Source organism: Anarhichas minor, unplaced genomic scaffold, assembly GCF_050575085.1.
Source record: "Anarhichas minor isolate MPS153535 unplaced genomic scaffold, ASM5057508v1 ptg000018l, whole genome shotgun sequence".
Taxonomy (NCBI): domain Eukaryota; kingdom Metazoa; phylum Chordata; class Actinopteri; order Perciformes; family Anarhichadidae; genus Anarhichas; species Anarhichas minor.
In genome coordinates, this window is record NW_027466464.1 from 8,505,674 (window position 1) to 8,530,196 (window position 24,523).

At 45.0% G+C, this 24,523-nt stretch overlaps 1 protein-coding gene across 1 annotated transcript; it reads right to left on the reverse strand.

Moving 5' to 3' along the window:
- Nucleotides 1-2,667: 2,667 nt before the first annotated feature.
- On the reverse strand, nt 2,668-24,426 carry LOC142952952 (protein FAM184A-like). Its single transcript, XM_076095001.1, has 22 exons — nt 24,271-24,426; nt 20,110-20,187; nt 19,567-19,701; nt 19,348-19,446; nt 17,688-17,894; nt 17,074-17,247; nt 16,686-16,847; nt 16,182-16,317; nt 15,680-15,861; nt 15,396-15,581; nt 12,029-12,151; nt 11,474-11,635; nt 9,452-9,573; nt 9,010-9,160; nt 6,517-6,631; nt 6,275-6,372; nt 5,091-5,244; nt 4,610-4,737; nt 4,333-4,517; nt 4,083-4,229; nt 3,829-3,946; nt 2,668-3,702 (listed from the first exon to the last, which is right to left on the reverse strand). Exons 1-22 carry the CDS (start codon nt 24,424-24,426, stop codon nt 3,562-3,564), a joined length of 3,159 nt encoding a protein of 1,052 aa, XP_075951116.1. The 3' UTR covers nt 2,668-3,561.
- Nucleotides 24,427-24,523: the final 97 nt, after the last annotated feature.

The following is a 24,523-nucleotide window of genomic DNA, read 5'->3' on the forward strand; positions in this document are numbered from 1 at the left end:
GTTCAGAGGTTTGAAAAGGACTTTCAGACATGAACTGTATGTACACGGTCAACGCACTGGGACAGCAAGCTAAAGTTACTCTTTTTTTTTTTTGCTGGTGTCGTTATTGTGGGATACTGTAGTTCATCGTACGGTAGAGGCCAAAAAAAACAACCAGAATCAACAGCTGGGTCTGTCCTTTTCTTCCTCAAAGACATGAATGCGTGTATATATTTACACATGGAGACAACATGAGCGACTGAAGGCGAGTATCAAGGCAGAAATCACTCTGTCCTCCTGGCTAAACTTTCAAAGCACTTCCAGTCAGATTACAGCTTTGTAAGACACATGTTGATGTATTAAAAAACAAAAAACTTATCTTATATGGAGCTGAAAACATTTCCTCCTAATATACAGTTACTTGTGTCACACTTTATACTCTCTGCAACACTGTTGGCGACGTCTTTGTATGAGCTTAAGAAGCCGGAGAGGAGAGGGGAAATCATTGTTATTATGTTTCGTAAAGGATAATTCAGATCAATTACACTTTTCTATCAGTTATGACGAAACATTTTAACACCAAAGTAACAGCTGAGATCTGACAGCTCAGCCAATTAACCACTTTATTTGTAGGTTTCTATTTTTCACTGCTCTCTCTACTGGAAATTTCATCAAATAATAATGGTAATAATTTTACTGTTGGACTTTATTTTCTCTTCCAAATAAGTTTAACTAACCTGGAGTTTGTTTTCAACCTATTCTACATTTTTAAGTTTAACTTTTGGGTCTAAGGTTACCAAAATTAAAAAATGCATGGGTGATGAAGTCCTTTAAACTTGTAAGATTACATGCATCTCTCGCCACATTACAGCTCATAGAAATGTCACGTTTTGCACAAATGCACGTGGTATAAAAGCGTTTATATTCTGCTACCATGCACACTTTCATGGTGACGCTCCGACAAGCAGCACTACTCGTCACGCTCACCATGTATGGAAGCCCTAAGGTTGCAGTCACGCTGGAATCTCACTGCTGCACATGATGGATGGGAGCGCTGTGAATAGCAGTTATGTCGCCCAAATTACTTTCAAAACCGACAGTGTGATTGCAGTCCAACTTTAGCTCTCTGTCCCATTACCTCATTCTTTTTGACAGATTTTCTTTTTTGTTGTTGTTGCCGGTCAGAAAGTGAAGTACTGGGCATACAGGTCCTCTTCTTTCATGACCTGTTCTTTGCTTTTTCCCGCCTCCACCGCTCTCAGGTCGGATGGCGTCGTGGCGTTGGCCTCAGGAAGGCTGAGGGAGGAGAAACAGGCGGATGAGGCGAAGGACGAGACAGAGAGAAACTGAACATACAGACACGGTTCACATATTAGCATGGTAGCTTGTTTGGCAGCATCAGAAAACAGCAGTCAGATCAATTGGTGTAGTGATTGTGGGCAAAACCAGCGCATAATAGATCCTGTGAGTGCTTGTTATAAATATAAAAAACAACTGAAGGCTGGTGTGATGTCCACAATACACAGATAGTTCTTCCTCCACATGCAAGGACACTTTCATCCGTCCTTTTTCTAAACCCGGATTACTTTCGGCTCTGCTTCCGAGATTGAAGACTTATGGAAAGATATGGAACAACTTTTCCTCCTCTCAATTCAAAATAACACAAAAAACTAACAAACTAGTAAAGTATTCCTCCCTTTGAAATCATCTTTTCTAAACAAACATTCAGATTGTGTGTTGTTTTTATGTTTTATATTCAGCGCATGCAGCAAACAAGCCTCCTTCATCTCCTCTTATACGGCCCCTTTTTCTGGGAGAACCAAAGCAACCAAAGCGTTTTCTTAAGTGGTTTCACATTTGCAACTTGCACTTGTAAGTGCTTTAAAATCACTCATTCTCTCTCTGCGTCAGGGTTTGAGGTCCCATTGAGACTGATTCGTCAGTGCAGAGTTTCAGGTTGGTTCCTTTTTATATGAGAGTCTATTTCAAAGAAGAGTCTGTCTACGATGTGTGATAGTTCAATGATACAAAAAGGGGAAAATGAGATGATAAAGCATTATGGATCAAGATGAGATTATATCTTCATTATATGTCTATGTTGACCCTGAGCTGATGGAGAAAGACTGCAGCGTTCTGGGGAGGGTGACTAAGGAGTGAGGTGAGCTACACAGACAGTCGGGGCATCAAACATCTGGTGATTCCCGCCCTGACTCCCGGTGAAGTAAAGGTGAACGGAGGGCAGCAGTGGCAGCAAGACAGATTGGTTCTCACCTCCTAAAGCTCTGCAGGCCCTGATGCTGCACCAGGGCTTCCTGAGGATGAGGAGCATGAGGAAGAGCAAGGCTTGGCATGGGATGATGTGGAGGATGAGGAGAAGAAGGAAGAGGAGGAGGAAGAGGATGCTGAGGAGAAAGAGGAAGAGGGCTGAACAGCGGAAGGGCTTTCCTGAGTCTGGGGAGGGACCTCCACCTCCCGTCCCTCCTCTTCCTCTCCTTCATGACTCATGGTGGGAGGAGGCTGACGAATCAGAGAGCTGACTGCCTAGAGTACTGGTAAAGTAGCATCCTGTAACCCCGCATTATAAGCTAACGACATGCTCCTTGGCCTTGAAGTAACACTTGGTTACCACTGTAGGTAGTAAGCTAGTTAGCTGGACATGCTAACGACTGCAGCTTGGATGCAGATAAACACAGAGTTTCATCCAGTTCTTACACTTTGGGAAAGGCTAAAAAGAAAAGAGAAACTCGCTCCCACTACAGCTTCAACATGGAGAGAAATCCAAAGCTGGACACACCGGACCTGTGACCTAGTTACAGTGGCAGAGCTACAGTTGGGCAATCGCAAGACTGCAACTTATCACAAGAGACACACAATCGCCGAAGTCAGAAATGTTCGAATCCTGCACATGGGATGTGAACGTTGCCGGATGTCGTGAGCAACAACAGCATGAGGAGGAGGAAAGGACAGAAGGAGAGGACCGATGTTGTTATGAGGCTGAAATCAAGCATCATTGTTTCTGAGCGATAAAACAGAAGGTATGAAGACTGCGTGCACAGAGATCAGTCTCTAACACGAACCTGATGTGAGGCTGTGTGGAATGGGGTGATTTTGTGCTTTGGTGACTCATAGTGCTCAAAAAAATAGGAGACATTTAAGGTAAGGATCAAATATATTGACAATAACAAATAAAATCAAGCACAAGGACGCTCTCTTCTTACAGTGTGTAAGGTGCAGTAACTGAACAGCCCTTCTCCCTCACTGCATGGCTTTGCTGCGGATCAATTTCAATATGAGGATAGATGTACAATGTAGATAAATAATCATGACAGCGACCTTTATTACCTCGAATAATGATCAATAGTATTATTTGGCAACTGCATACAGAAGGTGGATGACTGCTAAATTGCATGCAGTGGCTGCCTTGGTGCTCTTAGGCCCTGTGTGGGTGTACTTTTTGAATTTTTGTCATATTGTGATTGATTAAGTTTCTAAAAAAAATAAAAATAAAAATAAAAATGCATGAACTAGGGTTAAAAAATAAAATGTGACAAACCAGTGGTCATATACATCGAGAACTCGGCCTCACGTAGGTCTGTGTTTCAGCGTGCGATCGCTCACCTTGATAAGAGGGTTGATCACACCGACGTTGGCACTGGAGTTGAAGACCTTGCTGAAGCCCGTCTCTCTGTTGACCAACTCCAGCTGGTAGAACTTCTTGTCGTCCTGTGAAAAAGACGACCCAAGATATTTACAAGACTTTAAAGGTACTTGTACTGAGTTCATTGATATGCAACAAAAGGACGTTTTCAGAAGGAGTTTTACGCCCCAGACGCCACCCGGTCTACTCACCACCAGCTTCTTCACCAGAGCTTCTCTCTCGGTGACCATCTCTCTGAGCTCTGCGATAACACGCAGGTCTTCTGGTCGGCTTTCTCTATTTCGGAGCTTGTCCTCCGTCCCCTGCAGCCTGAACGCACAAACGCGACGTACAGAAGCAGGTTCGATAACGTCACGACAAGGAGAAAGCAATGAGTTCTACCAGCAGAGACACAGAAACACAGTGGAAGCCCAAAAGGAGCAACACAACAGACTCAATGACTTACAGTATTTGCAGCGCAGTGATCTTGTCTTTGAGGACCTCCTGGGCCTTGCTGAAGTCAGCCAGCATGATCTGTGTTTCTCTGTGGTGGAGTATGCTCATCTCCCCCAGATCCCTCTCATGTCTCTTTGAAAGGTCTTGCTCATGGGCCCTAGAGCAGAGACCGACAAAACATATCATTTGGAGAATTACGTGAGTCTGTAAATGATTGTGAAATCGATGTCTGGCTACGGAACCGCTCTGCTGTTTTGTACCTTATCTGATGGTTAGCTTCACTGCGAACCCGCAGCACCTCTTTGCCCTTTATCTCCAGCTCTCTGGTCAGAGTGTCGATGGTCTCGTTCAGAGAGTGGATCTCATGGTCCAGATCGGTGATGCGATTGCTTCGGGAACACAGCTCCGCTTGCAGGTCTGAGAGACGAGCGAGGAGCTCCTGCTCCTAGAAGAAACACATGAAATCCAGAGAGCCATGAAGATGTCAACCAGCTCACGTGCAGGAAGAACAAAACAAAGAGGAAAACAGACAGCTACCTGCTGGTGGCTGTGATCCATCGCGCTCTCTAGATCTCGTTTGACGCAAGTGTTGTCTTTATGGTGGAGCTGCTTGAGATGCTCTATGGACGCAGCATGGAGGTGGTTCAGCTCTGCCCGAAGAGATGCTGCCGGACAGAGAGGAGAAACGTCAAGCAACATCTCAGCATCATGGGAAGAAACTGTGACATCACTGTGAGAAGAGATATAAAAAAAACAATGGTGGATCTTGCAATGCAATCTGCTGATTTAATCCCATTAAAGTTTGTCAATGAGTCTCTTACTAACAGAGGTTTGCATCACTTTGTTCAAGGCTGGTTGTGCTTCCTTCTAGTTCTTTAAAGATCACTACGGGAATAAGCATCAACGCAGCAGGTAGACACATAATCACCGCGGGTAGAAACATCTTTGCTGAAGGCAGAAGAGTCATCCGTGTTTTCTTTAAACTACAGCAATTTGGTTTGTGTGTATAATCATTTACCCAGCTTGGCTTTCCCCTCGTCCTCCAGCTCAAATCGCAGCGTCTGCAGCTCCTGGTCTGACTGCTGTCTCAGGATGTCAAAGGTCCTCCTGTGGGCCTCCTTCAGAGCATGGACCTCCTCCCTCTGCTCCTGCTTCAGACGCTCCTCCAGGGCCTGGCAGAGGGCAGGAAAGCATCGATATAACCGATCAAAAATACAATTTTTTTCCCCCATGTGGCGACATTTGTAATTGTAATATTTGAGGAGGAAAGAAATCATTGCATTTATGAAGCCGCGTCGTCGGAAAATTAAACCTAGAAGACAAACAATGAGCAAGAATAACCACTGTAGCTGTGTCCCAATTCTGCACAAATTCTCATCAGTGAAAATGAATGAATGACAAGTAATTACAGTCAAAAAAGTCCGTATTCAGACTTAATCCGCTTCTATTTTGAGCATTCTGCTGGACACTATTTGTCCCACGATGCACTGGATAAAGGAAACACCACAGTAAATAGCTGACTTTGGTTCAGCTCCACCAAGGTAGTAACAAAACTCAGAATTAAGCATCAAATCATTGGAACAATATTGTGTATCGGAAACTTGCAGGAAAATCAGTATGAAGAATGTAATTGTGAAACATTTGTTCCATTTGGAGGAGAATGCTCATAAGTTATGTAAACTACATACAAAATAAATGATAGATGCTAAACCCACTAAGCAGCCTTAATGCGCCACATAATCAGTGGTGTGAGAAGTATTATTAATAAAGAAATATGAAAAAGACGCCTTATTTAGTTTAGCGGTCATGAAATCACACCGACTGAACTGCCTCATTTCCATTAAGGTGCATTATGTGACCCGTGACATCGTTAACATTAAAAAGGTACCTGACACATCACCTCGGTGCGATAATCATTTTGTTCAATGAGGCAGTGAGAAATGTGTGCAATGTGATTATATCTGAGCGTCAACCATAAAGTCAACCATTAGCTATTAACACGACGGCTCATTTTCAATGTCACTTCACGAGGGAATGGGAGGAATTAAAGTAGATGAAGCTAATATACGTATATACCCACATACTTAGACTGTTTAGACTTGTGTTGGTAGTTTTGCAGACCATCACTCACAGACTCACGAGTAATACGGCCAAAGAATGCACACATACACGCACGCATGCTTCACGTGTACCCGATCATACCCTTATCTGGTGCTGCCTGGCCTCCTCCATGGTGCTCAGGGCGCAGCAGTGAGCCTCCTGTAATCGATGCTCTCGCCTCTGATGTTCTCTCTGCATCTCTGCAAACAAACAGAGTTCACAAACACACGCCGTTCAACGAGACGGACGACGTGTTTCATGAAAACCTTCATGGTCAGATTGCATGCTGCTGCCGGCTTGAAGCTGCAGTTCCCCCCCCCCCCCCAGAGGAGAGGCCTGCTTACCTTTCAGCTGTTGGCTCAGCAGCTCCCTCTCCTGGTTGAACTGAGACTGCAGCTGCTGGAGGGCTGACTGGGACTGAGACAACTGCAGCTCCAGAGACTGTTTCAAGAGAGAGATCTGGACAGAGAAAAGAGGCAAAAACACAAAGAGAAGCAGATATAGTTGCTGGTGTTCATACTGAAAAGCAAAACAGTCATCTGAGTATGTAAAGAAATGGAGAGACGGATAAAAAAAAGAATATATGGACCGGTCAATGTGCCAAAACATAGAAGCATCAGGGGGGGTATCGACACATGGATACGAGCCAAATACTGAGAGCTGTAGCCGGAGATTTCGCCGCTCATGTCAATGCGCCGACAGCTCGTCAGACAGCGAGCGACAGCACACAGAGCCGAGTAACATCACATCACACAAAAACAGTTTTGTTTTGAGGAGATATTGAGACTATTAGGGGCCCAGACTGACGGATCTGGTCCTCCACACGCCACTCTTCCTTCCTCAAGCTGCAGCAGCTAAATCCCCGGCAGAGATTTAGGGCTGTAGGAGTACTACATTAGGGCCTGCAAGGTAAGATGGTTTTAAAATGAGAGGATGAAGTGCGTGGGGTTCAACGCTGGGTATGGATTTAAAAAGACGGACAGGTGACCTGTGCAGAGTGTCCTCCCTTCCTGTGTCCAATATACGTCTGATAAAATGGATTATTTTTGTATTTTCATACATTTGAGAAGTCATCCATCATACAAGAGATGTTCTGTTGTCACTTTGACAGCTGTTAGTTTCAATCGGGGCTCATGTGTGAAGAGTCACAGAGCTGCGCGACGCCGAGCATGTGAAGTGGCGTGTGACGGTCTCTGAGCCTCCAGAGCTGCTGAAAGTAGGTCATTACAGTGCAGATCACTCCAGTTGTACCTGTGTGTCCATTCGTCTTCGTCTTCGTCCTGCAGTCTCATCTGTGTGAATATTTATATATCGTGTCGAGGTGCAAAATGTGTGCGTGCATGAGCTATAAGGTATGAAAAGAGCATTATTATGGTTAAAAATAGCTTGATTGTTTTATAATTGTTGCTTATTAATTTTGTCAGTTGTAATTACTGATTTATTTATATATTTCTCAACATTTACTTCAATTGTGCATATGTATGTAATGATTCTAGCATTAGCATACACACTCATGTACACTACAGGCTGCGCCTTCATGTAGCCAAAATAAAAAAGGCCTTTGATGAGACGAAACACACACAGACACACACACACAAACACAAAGAGTGTGTAAGCTCCTTAGGTATTTGGTCTGTGACATTGTTTGATGTTTATTTTCAGCCATTCTGCACGATCACTTTAAAACGCTGTGATTCACGTTTACACAGTTACCAAAGCTAATGCAACAGATTTAAATATCCTCACTTTATTACTATTGAATGTAAAAGGGCCGGCCTTCTGCTCCCTGCCCATCTTCAATTTCCATTTTCTGACATTTTGTAGACGAAAGGATTATCATCTAAATAAGAAAAGAATCTGATATCCAACACCGTGGCAAGATCAACCACAGAGCCACATGGGCTTTGCCTCCAAACCAAGGATGAATAATACACTTTAATCAGACGGACGAGTCAGACCGTTTCTTTAACTTTCTCCGTGAGCTTCCTCTGTTACGTATCGGGGCGTCGAGGGCGTCTGAAAAGTCGCCAAGCGAGGCTGCAGCTTGCCACAAAATGTTTATCTGATGCCACCGGCGGAATCAGGGCGAGCCTCTTTCTGGTTTCAGTTGTGACTCAGCTGAGCTCTGAATTACCCAGAGGCAGCGTGCTCTGGGCGGATGGGTGCGTGAGGATAAGTAGACAAGCGTCTGAGCTTTAAAACCAGCTTCAAATGATTCTCTCTGTTGCTACAGAGCTTTAATTCTGACCTGAGCAGCCTCTGCTAATTTCCACTTTCACTCCCATTAGAGGGATTCTCCAGCAACTGCAGCTGTGAGAACTCGACTATGATCTTCTTCTCCAGTGTGTGTGTGTGTGTGTGTGTGTATAAAGCGCCTATGCATGTACAGCTTACATATACGTGTATGAGGAGAGATATGGGCTTTGGGGAGGAAAGAAACTAATTAAAAAACAGAAGCTGCGTTTCTTTTTTCATTCTTGCATCGCTTTTGGCGATGAACAGAGAAACTGGACAAAAATAGCACAGGAAGAGAAGTTAAATCCTTTCGTGTTTTCAGGCCGATTCAATGTTGTGAGAATAATGTGAATCGTAAAGCAGGTGAAGGGGTTTGTTCACGGCATCAGTCGGAGGATGCAAAGCCTGTGAGAGTGTGTCCGCTATTATCACCGCAAACACACACACAAAGAACAACTGCATGCATGTGCACGAAACAAGACGGCGCACCTGCACCTTGCCAGGTGTGCGTGAACAATCTAAATCGGTGGTCGCAGCGCGGCGGTTCATGTGGTGCGTACCTTGTGTTGTGTCTTTAAGCAGTACGAGTACATGTGTTTCACCTGTTCCAGCAGGTCTTCCACCTTCCTCTGCCAGCCCTCTCTTGCCGCCATCATCTCCAGTTCTTTCTGCTGGGAGATCTGAGCCAGCGCCGCCTGCTTGTCCGCCTCGTACTCCTCGGCCAGCTCGTCCTTCAGCAGACGCACCTCCTCCCTGCGGAGGGAGGCGTAATGAGATTTATTCGATTCACGCTTGTTCTGCTTCGTTTTTTCTCCTGCTGAAGGATATCTGCAAACATCCCCTCGCTTCCGATTGTGTTCATTTCCATTCTTCTTCTTATTAATATCCATGAGTCGACTTGTTGTGGTAACAACACGCGTGTGTGGGCGAGAGATGACAGAGATGATCGAGAGAACAAATGGGACGAGCAAAACAGGAGAAAGTGAGACTGACAGGCCGACAGAGAGTGTAACACGTATGAGGACTGTTGTTTTGTTTTTTTACCGCAGTGCATCTCTCCATTTCTGGTCCAAGTCATCCGCCATCTTGTCCATCTTCTGTTTCTCTTCTGTTCTGATGGACATCACTCTGGCGTCATGCTGCTGTCTCTGGGTCTCGATCTCCTCCTGCAAACACAAACAGGCGCACACATTTTATTAAAATACTCTTTTTGTTTTGTTGTCCTGCATGCCTTCCTTCCCCCTGTAAGGGACTACTTTTCGGATAGTCAACAGATAAAATTCGGCCCGAAACACACTTTTTATGATTCTATTGCCCCACAAATAGTCAGGTTTTCTAATATAGTTTTAGGCAAGTTTTATAGCTTCTATCTTTTCTTAAGATAATAAATAAAAGTGTCATTGTCTCAGGATAAACTTTCGTCATTTGTATTTCAAGTCAAATTAATTTTATACTATTTTTTAGACACTTTTAAACTGTATGTACTTAAATAATTATAATCCCTGGTCCAATAAAGAGTTTGACACTCGGTGACAGAGTGCCGAGTCATCAACAATAACAACGCGAAGCTCCTGAAAGTAAGCAAATCTCCTCAAATTGCTGTCGCTGACCCGATGCAGCATTTGAGCAGCTGAGCGTCGGATGACTCACAAAGCCCACCTCCACATCTATTTATAATGCCACCGCTACAGGGCATTTATAATGTGCTGGTTCCCAGGCAGAAACTAACTTCACCGGGTCAGCCGTTTCCTGCTGCCGAAGAGGGCTGTGGGGTTTATCTGCTAAAGACTTCATTAACAGACCGAAAAGCTCCGTCCGGCTTCGAGGTGAAAGTGTTTAGGATCCCAGAAATGATGCTCAAGAAGACATTTTCCATTTCAATAAAGCGAAATATGTTCTCTGTGATATTGCTCCTCTATTTTATTAAATAAACACTTTTCAAACACTCACTCTTGGATTATTGTTTCTATTTCTTACGATGAATTGACAAAAGTTCAGCTGAACTTTTTGTACTTTGGTACTTTTCTTTCTGTCGTTTTATAAAAGCAATAAGCTACTCGAGGGTTCCCGCTGAACAATAGCTGGTCTACATTCACCGGGAAGCCGGGCTCAGCTGGCTCCGTGTGAACACCAGATACAATCCGGTGCTCCTTTTTTTTAACCGTCCAAATCCTCTCCTTTTATAGAAGCCGGGCTCTAATTATCGCTCCTCGTTCAGTCTCTCTGTCCTCCTCTGTCTCTTTTATTGGCCATGTGTGAATTTCCACCAGCTGTGAACTTTTTGACTAAATATTCTAACTTCATCTTTGTGCATGTTTGTGTTTGTTGACTTTGTTACGTTCAATTCATTTCAATTTCCCCAACAGCTGCCAACATCTAATAATATTGCGAATAATAATAATGTGAATAAACAACGACCGGTCTCTCTCGAACACTCACTCGCATAATCTTCCCGCCTCTCTCGTCTCTCTTTTCAAACACAGGACCACTCAACTCAAAATAGCCTCATCATCATTATCTCACAGCTGGCCTTCAGTGCTGCACTTATGTCTCAGTTCAATCCCATTTCCTGCGTTCAAAAATGTTCTTCCTCTCTCCCATCTCTCCATCTTCTTTCTCGCTCCCTCCCTCCTCGAAACTTCGGAGCATCTAGTTACACTTTAATTTCCTGCTGAACCCGTCAGCAAACGCCATGAATTCAGGTTTGTTCTTGGCTGGCCGGCTGACATATTTGATAGACTTACTGTCACTGTTACTGACTTAAGATTGAATTGTATTCACTACTCATTATAAGTAAAGTCGAGCTCAATTGTTACGCTTCCAATGAATTAATTCCAGAGAATTATTAGCGCTAACCGTGATAGTATTTCAGCTGAACTTGCAAAAAAGTGAAATTTGTCTACAGGCAATCTTACAGTTTAACTTATATGGAGAATAGAGTTTCCAATAATTAATAAATAATGGAGGAATCTTTCCTTGGGGTAGAAGAACATTCATACTTAATTAAAGACAAATATGACGGGATCTATGGAGCTGTATTCAGGCACTCCTCTGCACTTCCCTCACCTGTAGGTCAGTGAGCAGGTTGCTGGTCTCTCGGACGCGAGCTCTAGTAGCGTCAAGTTCAATCTTGAGTTTCTCCTGCGTTTCCCTCAGACAGCTGATCTGCGTCTGAGCTGAACCCATGTTCTGCTCGCCTTCCCTCACCAGCTCCTGGAGGTGGGACACCTGAAGAGATCAACAGAGAGGTTAACGCATCATCATCATCATCATCATCATCAGAAGATTGGTTACGTTTTAGGACTCAAAGAAGAGTTGACTTAAAGGGATAGTTTGGATGTTTCGAAGTATGAGGTACAGCAAAACCAAGTTCGTCGTGCAGCCCTTTCCGACGCCTCTATTGGTTCATTAGGTTGTGTTATCGTGTGACTTAGATGAATCTAAACTAACTCTTTAAATCACCAAAGTCCCACAAGAACAAAAAAAACAAACGGTAGACCAGCAACTTCGTTCTGCCGGCAAAGTAAAGCGATGGAGATATTCTAAATACACCGACTGTGGAGCGGTACCTCATTCAACCGCACTTCAAAACATCCGAAATATTCTGTTACTGTTCCGCACCTCCTGATTGGCCATATTGAGCTTGGCCGAGAGCTCCTCTTTCAAGTTGTCGAGTTGCTGCTGGAGGCGGTCTCGCTGCTCCTCCAATGACAGACGCTTGATCTCGAACTCCTGACTCATTTTCTGGGGAGAAGAAGGAAGAGAAAGGTGGAAAAAGAAAGAGGAGGAAAAGATGGATGAGAAGAAGAGGAAACGAACCAATGTTTACTATGAAGGCCTTGCCGCTCTTTCCTTTCATTCCTGCGGTATTCCCTCTGAAAGTATAATCTCTAAAAAAGGACGGGAGTTAAGAAGCCACTTTAAATCCCATTGGTGCCGTAATACGGAGTTGAGGCAGTTGTTGAGTGTGAAGCACGGCGACTGAATGAAGGAGTTTTCATTTCAAACTTAAAAGGCCATCTCATCCAACCAACCAACCAACCAAACGCTTTCTATAATCCTTCAAACCACGGCACCAAATCCTCTCTGGGCCTCGCTGAACGTCTCTTATGAAACGCTCACTCTTCTACTTCTTCTCGCCTCGGCTCTTCATTCATCCGCTGAGTGGATGTGTTTTATTTTCAGCGTGTTCTTTAGAAATCACATGTGCTGCTGGATAAACAGCACCATAACATCCTCAGAGACAGATGGTGAAATTGAGTTCAAGCGCTAATAATTTCAGTTGTATCAAATGTTTCCCTTTATACGCTGGAGAAATGCTAATTTAGCGAATGCACAACTAATCTGAACTCTGATTATCACGCAGCCGTAGATCAATGCATGCGTCACTGTACACACAGAGAGTTTGCAATCAATATCCTCACATACAAATGTATATATTTAATCCATATTATATGAGAAATAGAGTGTCGGCATGTCCCCCGTGGGATACTAGAGAGATTTGATGACGTCGCCTTCAGTTCTAGGAATTCTGATGTTTCATACATGAAACAATTAATCAGACTAAGCGGATTAAGCGATCGTGAAAGTAACTGTTTATAGCAGCCATAGTGGTAACCTGGTGCTGCTCTTTTGCTCTACTCAGCAATATTACAAAATGACACCAGAACCTCCCGATTCTGCCCTCATTTGCATATCTGTTTGTAGAAATGAACGCCCAGCGACGCCCAGAGTCCAGACTAACGGCTAAAGACAAGACCGTTTACCGCGTCATAGTTACCTCCGTCTGGTAACAAACCCATCAGATGATTTAATTAATGAATATACATCCACAGAAGAACGATCGGCAGCAGGGAGATTAGAGAGATATGACCGCAAAGCCTCGATTCTGCTGCCGTCTCAAATTGCTTTAAGTAGATTGTGGTGAATTATGAATTAATACAGAACAAGCAATTTGTAGAATTAGCCATTGTATTGCCTCGGTTTTAGAAACTCGTTAATATCTTGCTGACAGACGTTAAAGTTAAAAAAAGATGAAGATCAAATGATGAAGATCAAATTCGCCGTTTTAAAAACGACACTTTTCATCTTCTCTTTCCTCTCCGTCTTCCTGCATCCTCTCTAATTATTCTTTGTATGAAAACAGACATTAATTCAAAGATGACGAGGCGCAGCATCGCTCCGGCTTACATAATATTTCCTTTTTCATCACTGCCCCTCTCTCCGTCGCTCCTTAATTTCAGGGAGATCTATAAACACCCCCCCCCCCCCCCCCCCCCTGCATGCTCACACACCACTCTGGCTTAGCTTGGAGGCAGGATTTAATGTCAATGAAAATCAAACAATTAGCAGTCAGCTTCAAACAGCATTGGACGTCTGAGCTCAAAGGGGACAAAAAAAAGAAGAAATGTTATGAAAGAGGAGAGATATCGGAAGAGACAGGGGGAGAACATTGAGCTCACAATTATTTAAAACTGTGTAATCATATCAGAGGCAGAAAATAAGCTGTGATGTTGAAGGGATAGTCTTTTTGAGACACAATGCAGGGAGCTACTCTGTGCTAGTGATGTATCATGCTGCCTTCGTGCCTCTGAGCCAATTCACTTCTACTGGACGTCAACACGCTCCGGTATGAATGGGATTCTTAATGGCCGCTGAATGCAGGTGGAGCCATCCGAGCGTGAATAAACCGGGTGTAATGTGCTGTAAAGGGCTGCAAGCGGGAGAAAAAACGAGCGCTCCTCCTCTTCTACCATTCCAAGGGGGGGGGGGGGAAATAGAAATACTGCTGACCAATCAGAAAACGACAACCCGCTCTCCTGTCAGCGTGCGACTGGACGGTTCTGGTGATATCATCCTGCATCGTCAGCCCGACCTCATGGGCCCACGTGGGGAAATCTAAACTGACTCAACTGGTTCTTATGAGTTTATTTATGTATTTACGGGGAGAGGGCTCTCAGAGAAGTGACAGATTATTAACTGGGCCTCGTATGTCTTCATGACGAACACATAGAAAACATACCGTGGCAAATAAACGGTTCCGATTCGGAATCTGACACTAGCTTGGCTTTTCATTTGTCCCAATTCTCTCTGACCAATCGGTGGTCTGTAGGGTTTTGACTCCGCCTATCGGCTCAGCTCGCTTGGAACCTCGACCAAGGTGGTACCAAAAAAAAAAAACTATCCACAACTTCTGCTGATGGAAAACCAAAAAAAGAGCGATTTGTGTTGAGAAGATCGCTTTGTCCCCATGACTACTCTGCTCCTCTGCTAATATAAATCACAGGGTGTGGACATATTGTAGGACGAGCCAGTAGCTTCCATCACAACAGCACACTTGATCCGCACATGAAACACATCACCGCAGGGCGAGTAAGCCCACGGGAGAATACAGACGAGTAAGAAACAGCACAATCCTCCCCGAGCCGCTTACAAGCATCTGTTGTTGGTAATGTAACGCTGTTGCGGTAAAATAAATCAGGGTTGAATTAATTCAAACTGTGTCATTTGATCTGTGTTTCTTCGCAAAGGAGGTCATTCGTATTGGAGAGCGTAGAGAGGAGAGCGAATGAGGAGTGAAAGAAGGGAGAAGACATGACAGGATGAAAGCCGCAGAGGGAAACACGGGGAGAGAGCGATGTTGTTTTCACGTCTTAGTCTTAATGTTAACCTAATTAAATGTGTGCAGTCAGCTGAGCGAGCGGCTCATTTCTCAGGGATACATATTTCTTAATAGACTGAGGCCAATTGCACTGAGGAGGAAATGTAATCGCTCATGGTGCTGCGCTGAAAAGAGAGATACGAAACCCTGAGAGCGACACTCAGGAGTTGGATGTAATTGCTGTTTTTCTATAAAAACGGTGGCCTTTTCAGTGTTTTACCAGCGTGGGGTCTACGTATCAGCTCAACCGAGATGTCTGCTTTCGTAAAAGGGAAAACGATCAATAAATAGTTAAGACAAACAAGCTCTGAAACTGTTTTGACGAACCGTCATGAGGACCGACGTCTCGTCCTCCTTCTCCTGCTGGGCCTCCTCCCTCATGGCCTGGTGTTTCCCCTCCAACTCCTCCAGCGCTCTGACCTGCGCCTCCTTGAAGCGATGCATCTCCTCCTCGTAGTGCGCTCTCAGCCTGCAGAGCTCCTTCTCATAACCCTGGTGCTCCTCACGCAGAGACTGAGGGGGAAGCAAAGGAGGATGAGAAACGTTGAAATGATTTAACGACCCGTTTTCCTCTTCGGGCTGGACTGGGACTAAGGGAGGGTTCATAGCACCTGCTCGAGTTTCAGCACTTGTTGTTTGTGCTGTTCGTTGGAGGCCTGGCTCTGGTTGAGCAGAGCCTCCATCTCCTCGTCCAGCCGGCTGAGCTTGTCCTTCAGCCGGCTCTGCTCCTGGTCCAGGCTCCTGATGGTCGCCTCATGGGACATCTGGGTGGCCTGCAAGGAGCCAATCTGACCTGTGAACAGCCAATTTAAAGTGTTTTGGAAGGAGAACATGTTGAGCGCTATAATCCGACGTGGGGCCACGTGTATAAACGATGCATATGCACCATATCCCATGTGTGAATGAGTTGTTTTTGACAGAGAATGTGTATTTCTAGAGTGATCCGTGTGAGATATGATCAGGTGCAAGAATAAAATAAGAGACAGAGTCTAATAATAAAGAATAACTAGTTGTCTGGCCCTTATTGTTGCGAAACAATTGCTCGGTTTCTCAGTTTACCTAAAATGTCGGCAAAACATCTGTGCACACTGTAACGCCAGAGGAACATCTTACTGGCTTTATGGAGGATTTCAGTAGCCTGCTGTTGAACTCGTTCCCTGCTGCCGTCTAGTTCATACTCGGTGTCCTTCAGCTGCATCACCCAGATCTCTCCGTCCTGGATGGCCTCTTCCAGCTGCTTGTGCAGGTTCTGCAGCGCACACACAGAAACGCGCAGATGTTCCCACAACTATAACCACAGCAATCCAACATTCAGCAGTTTCGTAATATCTCTCCCACTGCAGCCTGAGAGTCACATGAAGCTTGAAAGCTATTCAAGACTCTGCACATTTGCCTGCAGGACCATCAGAGCACACCACACGAGATTCTTGAAAAGCGTCTTCGCCCAGAGGCTTTCACTTTGGTCTTTGTTTTCTGCAACTGTTTTCATCCAATTTAGCCCACTTCCCAACCCGCAGACTACTGTAAATACAAGAAGTTTGTATGAGCAGCAAAAGCATGTCTTAGCGCTATTTTCATGAAGAACAATGCAGTGAGTCCATCGACGCACACACACACCTTGATGGTTCCCTCTGCGTTGGCCAGCGACGTCTGCAGTCTGTTGGTCTTGTCTCGGTTCTCCCTGGCCTCCTCGTGCGCTTTCTGGAGCTCACTCCTCAGCTTGGACAGCGAGCGCTGCAGCGCTGTCTCCTGAGCCTGGAACTCCTTACGAAGCTCCACCTTCACAGGAGCAGAGAATGACATCGATTCACCCTGAGACATGAACACAAATCCTGCAACAAGCAGCAGACGGAGCTTCAGGGAGAGAAAAAGATTGGACTTGGCCTTTGCCACCTTTGCTGCCCCCTCTGACCCAAAAAAATGCCATTAAACTTGCATCTGCTGTATTAATGCCACCTTTTATTAGTTTGTGTGTCATTTGTTTACCGATATGTTGTTGTTTTACCTCTGTCCTTTTCCAGGCCAGCAGGTTCTCCGTGGTGAGCTGGTGTGTTCTCCTCATGGCCTCCAGCTCCCTCTCGTAATACTCCTGAGCTTTGCCCAGCTTGGCCTCGTACTCCTCCACCAGACGGACCTTATCCCTCGTTATCTCCTCCACCCTCTCCATCAGTGCCTCCACCTGCGCAGAGAGACGGGTAAATGAGGACGTCGACTCAGATGCCGCCACTGCACATTTAGGAAGCTTTGGAATGAGAACCGCACAATATATATTGAGCACATTTACCATATCTGTTATTTTTAAACGAGAAATATTTAGTAAATATTGGATATTTAACAGTTGAGAGGAAAGGAAAAATGGGAATAAAACAAGGGGATGACATGCAACAACGGCCCGTGGCCAGATTATAACCACATCAGGTTTATATTATATTCATAAACCAACTGCACCAACAAAACAACCCGATTTTTTCAATTTTTAAAGCCAAAAACACTTAATAAGCCTCCAAAACAGCAATTACTCCATCAAGTAACTTGCTGTGTAAACTCTCCACAAAAGAGAACATGCTTCAATCCTCCCAGAACACATCTATGCTCCTTCCTCTCTCGCTCTTAGCCCACCTCTTGTCTATGGAGCTCGGCCAGTTTCTCCTGGTCTTCGGTGGAGGTGGCGCTCTGGTTCTGCTGGTTGTTGAGGAGTTCCTCCACCTCGTGGCGGTGGGTGGCCCTCAGCTCCTCCAGCGCTCGCCGTTTATCCGCCTCAAACTGGGCCTGAGTCTGGCTGAACGCCCGCAGCTTCTCCTCAAAATCCCGACGCATCTCCTCCACCTATTGAAACCACGAAACATAAACTATTCCGTTTGAATCGTGTGTGTGTGTGTGTGTTGCTGCCAACTCGGTCTCAACCTGTGCCAAGCTAAGTGCTCTCAGCATCCCTTGAAAAATCCCTCTGTAATAATTGGAAAAGTGCAGAATATTTAATTCTATTACCTTATGCTGTCAGTAAACGTATTTGTTATTTCCCCTCGGTGCCAAAACAAATGCTCGCAGCTCCTCCGACGCGTTGAAATGGCGGGTTTGCGGTTACAGCGAAAAGATCTGACAGACATGAGGTGGAAAAAATATACAAAAATGGGATGATGGGATGATGGGGTGTGATGGCGGCAGACGCGTTCAGGTTGGTAAAGAGGGCATCTCTTTGGTCAAGCTGGGGGTGGACAGTGTGAAGGCAGTGGCAACGCCAACGCTAACGTACACCAATCCCAACATAGATGAACTGATGATGAACTGAGCTCATTCAGCCACCGGCTCATCACATCGAAACACACCGCAGGAGTTCATTCATGCCCACTGCCTTCAGACTCTACAAAAGCAGGCGTAGATGATATGATATGAGGCATGAGCTATGTAGTCATGTAGGATTGATATTTTGTTTTGTTGTAACTTTATATAATTCCTGCTTTATGCTTATTGTACAACCAAAAGATGCTGATGCTTAACGGAGGAGATGGGATCTTGCAACACCCCCACGGTCAAGCTTTTGGCCATTAATATTAGCTACAAGCCGGATTTTGAGAATTATGTCAAAATATCTATGAACGTTTTATTCTTTTAAATAAAAAAAAAAGTGGTATATATCGGTGGAACTGCACGTATTATGGCGTGTATTAGTCATAAAGCTGGTGGAAATAGGTGGCATGCTTGCACGTTTGTGCTTCGTCTCACTTAAAGGCGCTAAATGTGAGATTCTGAATATTAATATAGCAGCAGACAATGACTTGTTATGTCAAGACATCGTGGAGAAACGGCGTCCTGAGCAGAGAATGAAGCCGATCGCTGGCGTTCAATTGAAACCATCAACCTTTAGCTGCCTAAAGCATATTTCACTGGATGTTTGAGGCAACGCTAGCGTTAGCAGGACAGTAATTACTTTACGTGGATTTAAAGTCACTCGACAGATCGAAGAAATAGCTTCTTACCAAGCTGACTATGGGACTAATTTTACTAAAATGGATATCCCAACCAATGAAATAATAGCCCAGATGTACATCCTGTTGCTTGTACTTACCTCGTCACTTGGCATTGTTCACAAAAACAAAGTTTTTGTGAACAATGAGACCGCGATAAGTAAGTAAGTAACACCTTACTGAGAACGCGAAGGGGGGGACGGGGACGTGTGGATGACGCGCCCGTTAGTTTTGGTCTGAGATGCTGGTGCTCTAGTCTTGTATGTCTGTGTGTGTGTGTGTGTGTGTGTGTGTGTGTGTGTGTAACGCCTTACCTCTCTGCTCATAGAAACCACTCTCTGTGTGTGCTGGGCCTCGGTGCAGAGCTGTGAATCCTCCATTCTCTGTCTGTACATCTCAAACTCTGCTAAAGCCTGACAGCAACAGAACAGCCGCGTTACATGACTTCACACGACACGACACAGTACACAACTGCTAATTCATGCAACCAAAGTCAGCACAACCGAACGTGTTGCCCGGCAGCAGTGAGCGACCTGTCTCTTCATGTGTTCGTGGAGTTCGACAGATTCTTCCAGACTGGCCAGCCGCCGCCTCAGGTCCGCCTCGTCCACCATCTTACTCTTGTACTGCATGATCTTGTCTCTGGTTTCGGTCACAATGTGTTGGACCTGAGCAGCAGCAGGAGAACAACAAACAAACAACTGTTAACATACCGGAAAGCTGCAGAAACAATTTGATACAAGAATTCAATATGATGCGATATCAAAACAAACACGGAAATATCTCGCTCCATTGCCCCATGTGGGGGATTTCCAAATCCCACATACAAAGTGGGTGGGAAAAAAAGTAGAAATTAAGAAGACACTGTCTTCTCTCTGTGCAATTAAGATGAACAATTCAAAATGAAGGTGAAACAGAAACGCAGACAGCTTAAATATGGTCGGACACCCAAAAATTGCAGTGTGACAGGATTGCCACTTTCTAATGCGATCACATTTAAGCACATATCTGTTATTCCTGGAGCGGTGAGGGTGTCTGTGTAATCGAAGGCGTTCGGTGCTCCGTTGTGCTCCTACCTCGTCCTCGTGGGCATCTTTCAGGGACTCAATTTCCTCCTCGTGCTCGTCGTTCTTGGTGTTGAGCGCATAAATGACCTGCAGACAGGAAGGGAATCAGACGTGAGAATGAGGACGTGATATAAAGCTCTTATTACCTGTTTCAATGTCAGATCGATAGCTCAGCTCTGCATTCAGAGTGCAACAAAATCCATACCAATAACATCAGGAGAGGAGAGAAATAGCTTTCGCACACTGATTTAAGACAGTCACAAGTCACACCAAAGAGGACGGGAGCTCAGATAACAAAGTTGGTGCAAAGGAGACAAGTGTGCACGCAACAAACACAGAAACGAACTAGAATCTCAAATGCTTCTCGGATACGGTCACCAGAGAGTCTGCCAGCCGCTGCGCTCTCCACAAAACGAGCCTAAGTGAATAACATCTTGTCAGTCATGCTCTCCCTCAGGGATATAAGGAGGTAATATGTGCTGCAGGTAAAGGATATGCAGCAGCTTAAGCTTCAGCAAATTGAAGCCCCCCCCTAATATCAGTCACGGTCAGCTGATTTACAGCCCTGCAGAACTAGAAGCTCCACATTATGTTCCGCTTAAAGATGAGGTGAGAAGTTACGTACGGTGTGTAATGGACACGTGCATGGTTGTTATCCTCCATGAGGCATGATGACACATGTAATTAGTACTTTCTAGTATTTCCAGTATTCTTCACGGGAGCGAGTTTGCGCGACATGTCGTCCAACGGAAACTAAAGAGGGAAGCGCTTCAGAGTGTCTCCTCCGAGACGTTCCTCGGTTGTGACAGAACGAGAGGATTAAACTCCTCCGCACACCTGAACAAGTGGGAGCGATTGTCTGCTCACCGCCGCTCTAAATCTGTTGTCGGAAATAAAGGTGCCAGCTGCTTAGACGGCAAGCACTTAGTAGCATCCTGAGGCCTTGAAGCCCCCCCCTCTATAAATAAAATGTATTAATATTGGTATTATAATGTCATTTGAAGATGCTGTCATGAAAGTGTGTCCACGTGATTGATTTTGTGCTCGTCTGCCTCCTGACAGTTGTTATTTACCTCCACTCAGTGGAAGAATTGAGAGATGTTGGCCTTCTGATTCTCAGCAGTAAGTCAGCCACAGAAGCGTTCCCTCATTTACACGTGATTATTTAAATGACTTTCATCTCTCTCTCCTCTCCCTATTGCTTTCATCCTTTCATCTCTCCCCCTTGTTGTTCCGTATCTCCCTCTGTCTCTCTCTCTCCCAGGAGTAAGGGAACTTCACATTTACTATTTGTGTCTAAAGCTCGCTTTCCATAAATAAATGCAATTGTGTTTTTTTCTCCTCAGTGTCTTTAAGTGATTCTGTTGCAAAAGAAATTCAGCAAATGACCAGAGATGAAAATAAACTTGTTGATTGAAAAAAGTATCCTTGGACAGATAAATTACATGATTTTGGGGATGATTGCATGATGATATAAGCTTGATTGATCATATTATATATTTATTATACGATCGATGGACTTGACAGCCCTCGAGCTCAGCTGAGTCTGAGTTTAATCCCGGGATTTAAAGGGACGTTTGAATGTCCTGTGGTTCTTCAGAAGCTTATCCAGCCAGACAACAGTGGCAACCTGGAAGACGTCGAAACGTTGACGTTGAAATGGTCAGCTTTAAAACTCATCGAGATGCCAAAGATAGAGCAGGATGAGTGAGGAGTGATGGAGACTATGGAGCACCCAGGACGGACGCTTTCACTGTTGATTGAACTTCAGAATAAAAGGTCACTGATGTCGAAAGTAGAACAACTGCAGCGACCAAAAACCCTGTTCTGCTCGCTTCCAGAGGATTACCATCATATTCAGTAATTAAAGGATTAATGAAAGTCCTATTCTCAGAGGTGCTGTAGTCTTAATGGGATCCCCGGACATTTGTGGCTTTTAGTCCACGGTTTCCCTTCATCAGACACTCCGTGAGGTGGCAACGCGGTCTCTGTTACCGATTAGCCGGAGCACACGGTGCATTTACATCGTCCACCCAGTCGTGGCGTGAAGGCACTTTGCATCTGTTTCCTCCTGTCGCTGTCGCGATGCTCCGATGCTCCAAGGACTCACTCCCAAATACATTGCACGCAACAGGAATCTGGGTTCAACTCTCTGACTCTGACATCAGGAGTTTCAATATTATACCATATATGTTTCGTGCCATCTTTGTGGCTCCGTGCAAACTCTTCAGACATGATGTAATGGTATGAAAGACAAAATCCCGGATGTGTTGTTTCTTGTTCTTTGCAGCTACAGAGTCTCAATCAGAGCTGTGACAATAACAGTCCTGATCCTGGACCGCGGGTTTATTCTCCTCATCAGGTCTCTTTGTTGCTTGCAGGCGGGGGAGAGAAATAAAAGCTCAGTGTGGATATCAGATAGCCAGGCGCTCCGTCGGTAGTTTGGGTTAAACCTCTTCTTCGTTGTGAAGCTGAAACTGAAACTTAGCTCATTCATTTGAGTTTAATCTATCTCCATCGCAAGGTAATGTGGGATGCGTCCTTTGAAAATGTCCAAAGCAAGGACGACGCTCGTGTGTTCTACAACTTTGTCCTACTTTCTGCCTGCAAGAGCTCAAAGCGCTGCTGCGTGACGATTATTGGAGGAAACAATGCAGCACCTGCAGTCACACACACGTCACTGCAAACATGGAGTTAGAGCCACCGGCAGCATACTGAAAGAGAACAAGGATGTAGTTTATGGAAGAATTACCAACCCCAACACATGAAACACACGAGCAGCATCTGAAAATGTTTCCACAGAAGAGCAACACTAGTCAGCAGATACCCCCACACAAGCAAAAAACACATTCATCTGCCATAACACCTTCAATTTTTAAAAAGCAAACACTCTGGAAACACCACGCAGAGAAGTGCTCTTCATTTTTAACTATATTCTCTTCTTCTTCTTCTTCAGCCAGGCTGCACCTATCGGCCACGTCCGATCATACCAACAATTATTTGCCTTATCGGTTGAGTTTCAATTGAGTTTGACGAGTTAGTCTGTGCAGTAAAAGATTGATAGCAGGCCCCAAATACCCGGGACAGGTTGTCAGGTATCGAAGCCGCATTTCTCTGGTTTGAGGAGCAGGAAATCAATGTAAACACAGGAGAGTGCTGAACCTAGTCGTGTCAAAAAGACATTCTCCGAGTGTTAAATCTGTCGTTTGCGGCCAATCTCTCCACCACTACAAACTATTTTAATAAACCGCGGCCTGATAATCCTCCTGGAGAGCCACAATTTCAATCTATCTGTTGTGTGTTCGCTCAGCTCATCCGACTGTACAGTGTCTGATTCTGTGATCGTATCACCGTGCCTGTTATGTAAAATCTTCTGTCCTCTCTGCTTTTGTCTCCCCCTATAGAAGCGCTGTCACATAATCTGTTTTATCTACATTTTACCCACCAAGTCAAAAAGCCCGTAGATGCTGTAAACTGTATCTGCCACCTTAAATCTTCCACTACAGCGCGACACGGCCGTCCCTGTTTCCTACACTGGCTTCAGGTGGAGTACAAAGAAGCAGCCAGACCTCTGCATCCCTCCAAGATTACATAACTTCCCCGGCCCCTTGAGCAGCAATGGACGCCCCGTGATGGCAGGAAGAATGCACGGGTAAAACAGTGGCGGGGTAGAGGGTACAATTACGGCAAAACATCTGGGGGAAACTCTCAGCTGTATCAGTGTAATCCCTCATGAAATACAGTCTGTTTTCTGCAGGCAGAGTAAAAGCAGAGTACAGAATACGAGCAGCCTGCACACTGTAGTAAGTAATCACAGGAAAACTCTTTCTAGGCATGCATCACATCCACTTCCTCTAAACTATGCATCATAACACCTATTAGAAAAACAAACCTTGCATCGGTATTTTAATGGTGACCTATGAACCCTGCAGGGATGCAGTGAAATATCCTCAAACCTGCTCCAAAATACAAAAAACATCAGCATCACACCTGCTGACCTGCACCAAACATGTAAAAAGCATAAAATAGCACCACATTCTTCCCCATCTGCATGTTTACAAATTACATCTCATGCACGAGCCTCCGCCGTACTACTCCATCCGCATCCCAGGCTGCTCTGCGTGACTTTTGGGCACCACGTCCCGCATCGTGCACATCACACCTACAGACCTTGGTCAGCTGCGCGATCTTCTTGCTCATCTTCAGGTGCAGGTCCTGGGTGTATTCCAGCGTCAAACTCCCGTCGTAGAACATGCCGGACGCTGGAGACGGGGTAATGTTGTATTTGGTGTTGCACGGAGGCTGCCAGCCTGCACCCGTCGCCATTTTCACGGTGGGGGGAAATAAACCCCAAACGCGTACGGTTTGACTTGAAGTGCAACGGAGCAGCGGCTGCTTACGCGTTAAATCCTCCCATTGTTGG

Excerpts from the sequence above, each read along its gene's own strand:
- LOC142952952 (XM_076095001.1), bottom strand. The coding sequence starts at position 24,426 with ATGGCGACGGGTGCAGGCTGGCAGCCTCCGTGCAACACCAAATACAAC. Across the intron at positions 12,152-15,395 it reads AGACGTCGGTCCTCATGACG|AAAATGAGTCAGGAGTTCGA; the intron begins GTTCGTCAAAAC and ends TCTTCTCCCCAG. Across the intron at positions 6,373-6,516 it reads GCTGAGCCAACAGCTGAAAG|AGATGCAGAGAGAACATCAG; the intron begins GTAAGCAGGCCT and ends GTTTGTTTGCAG.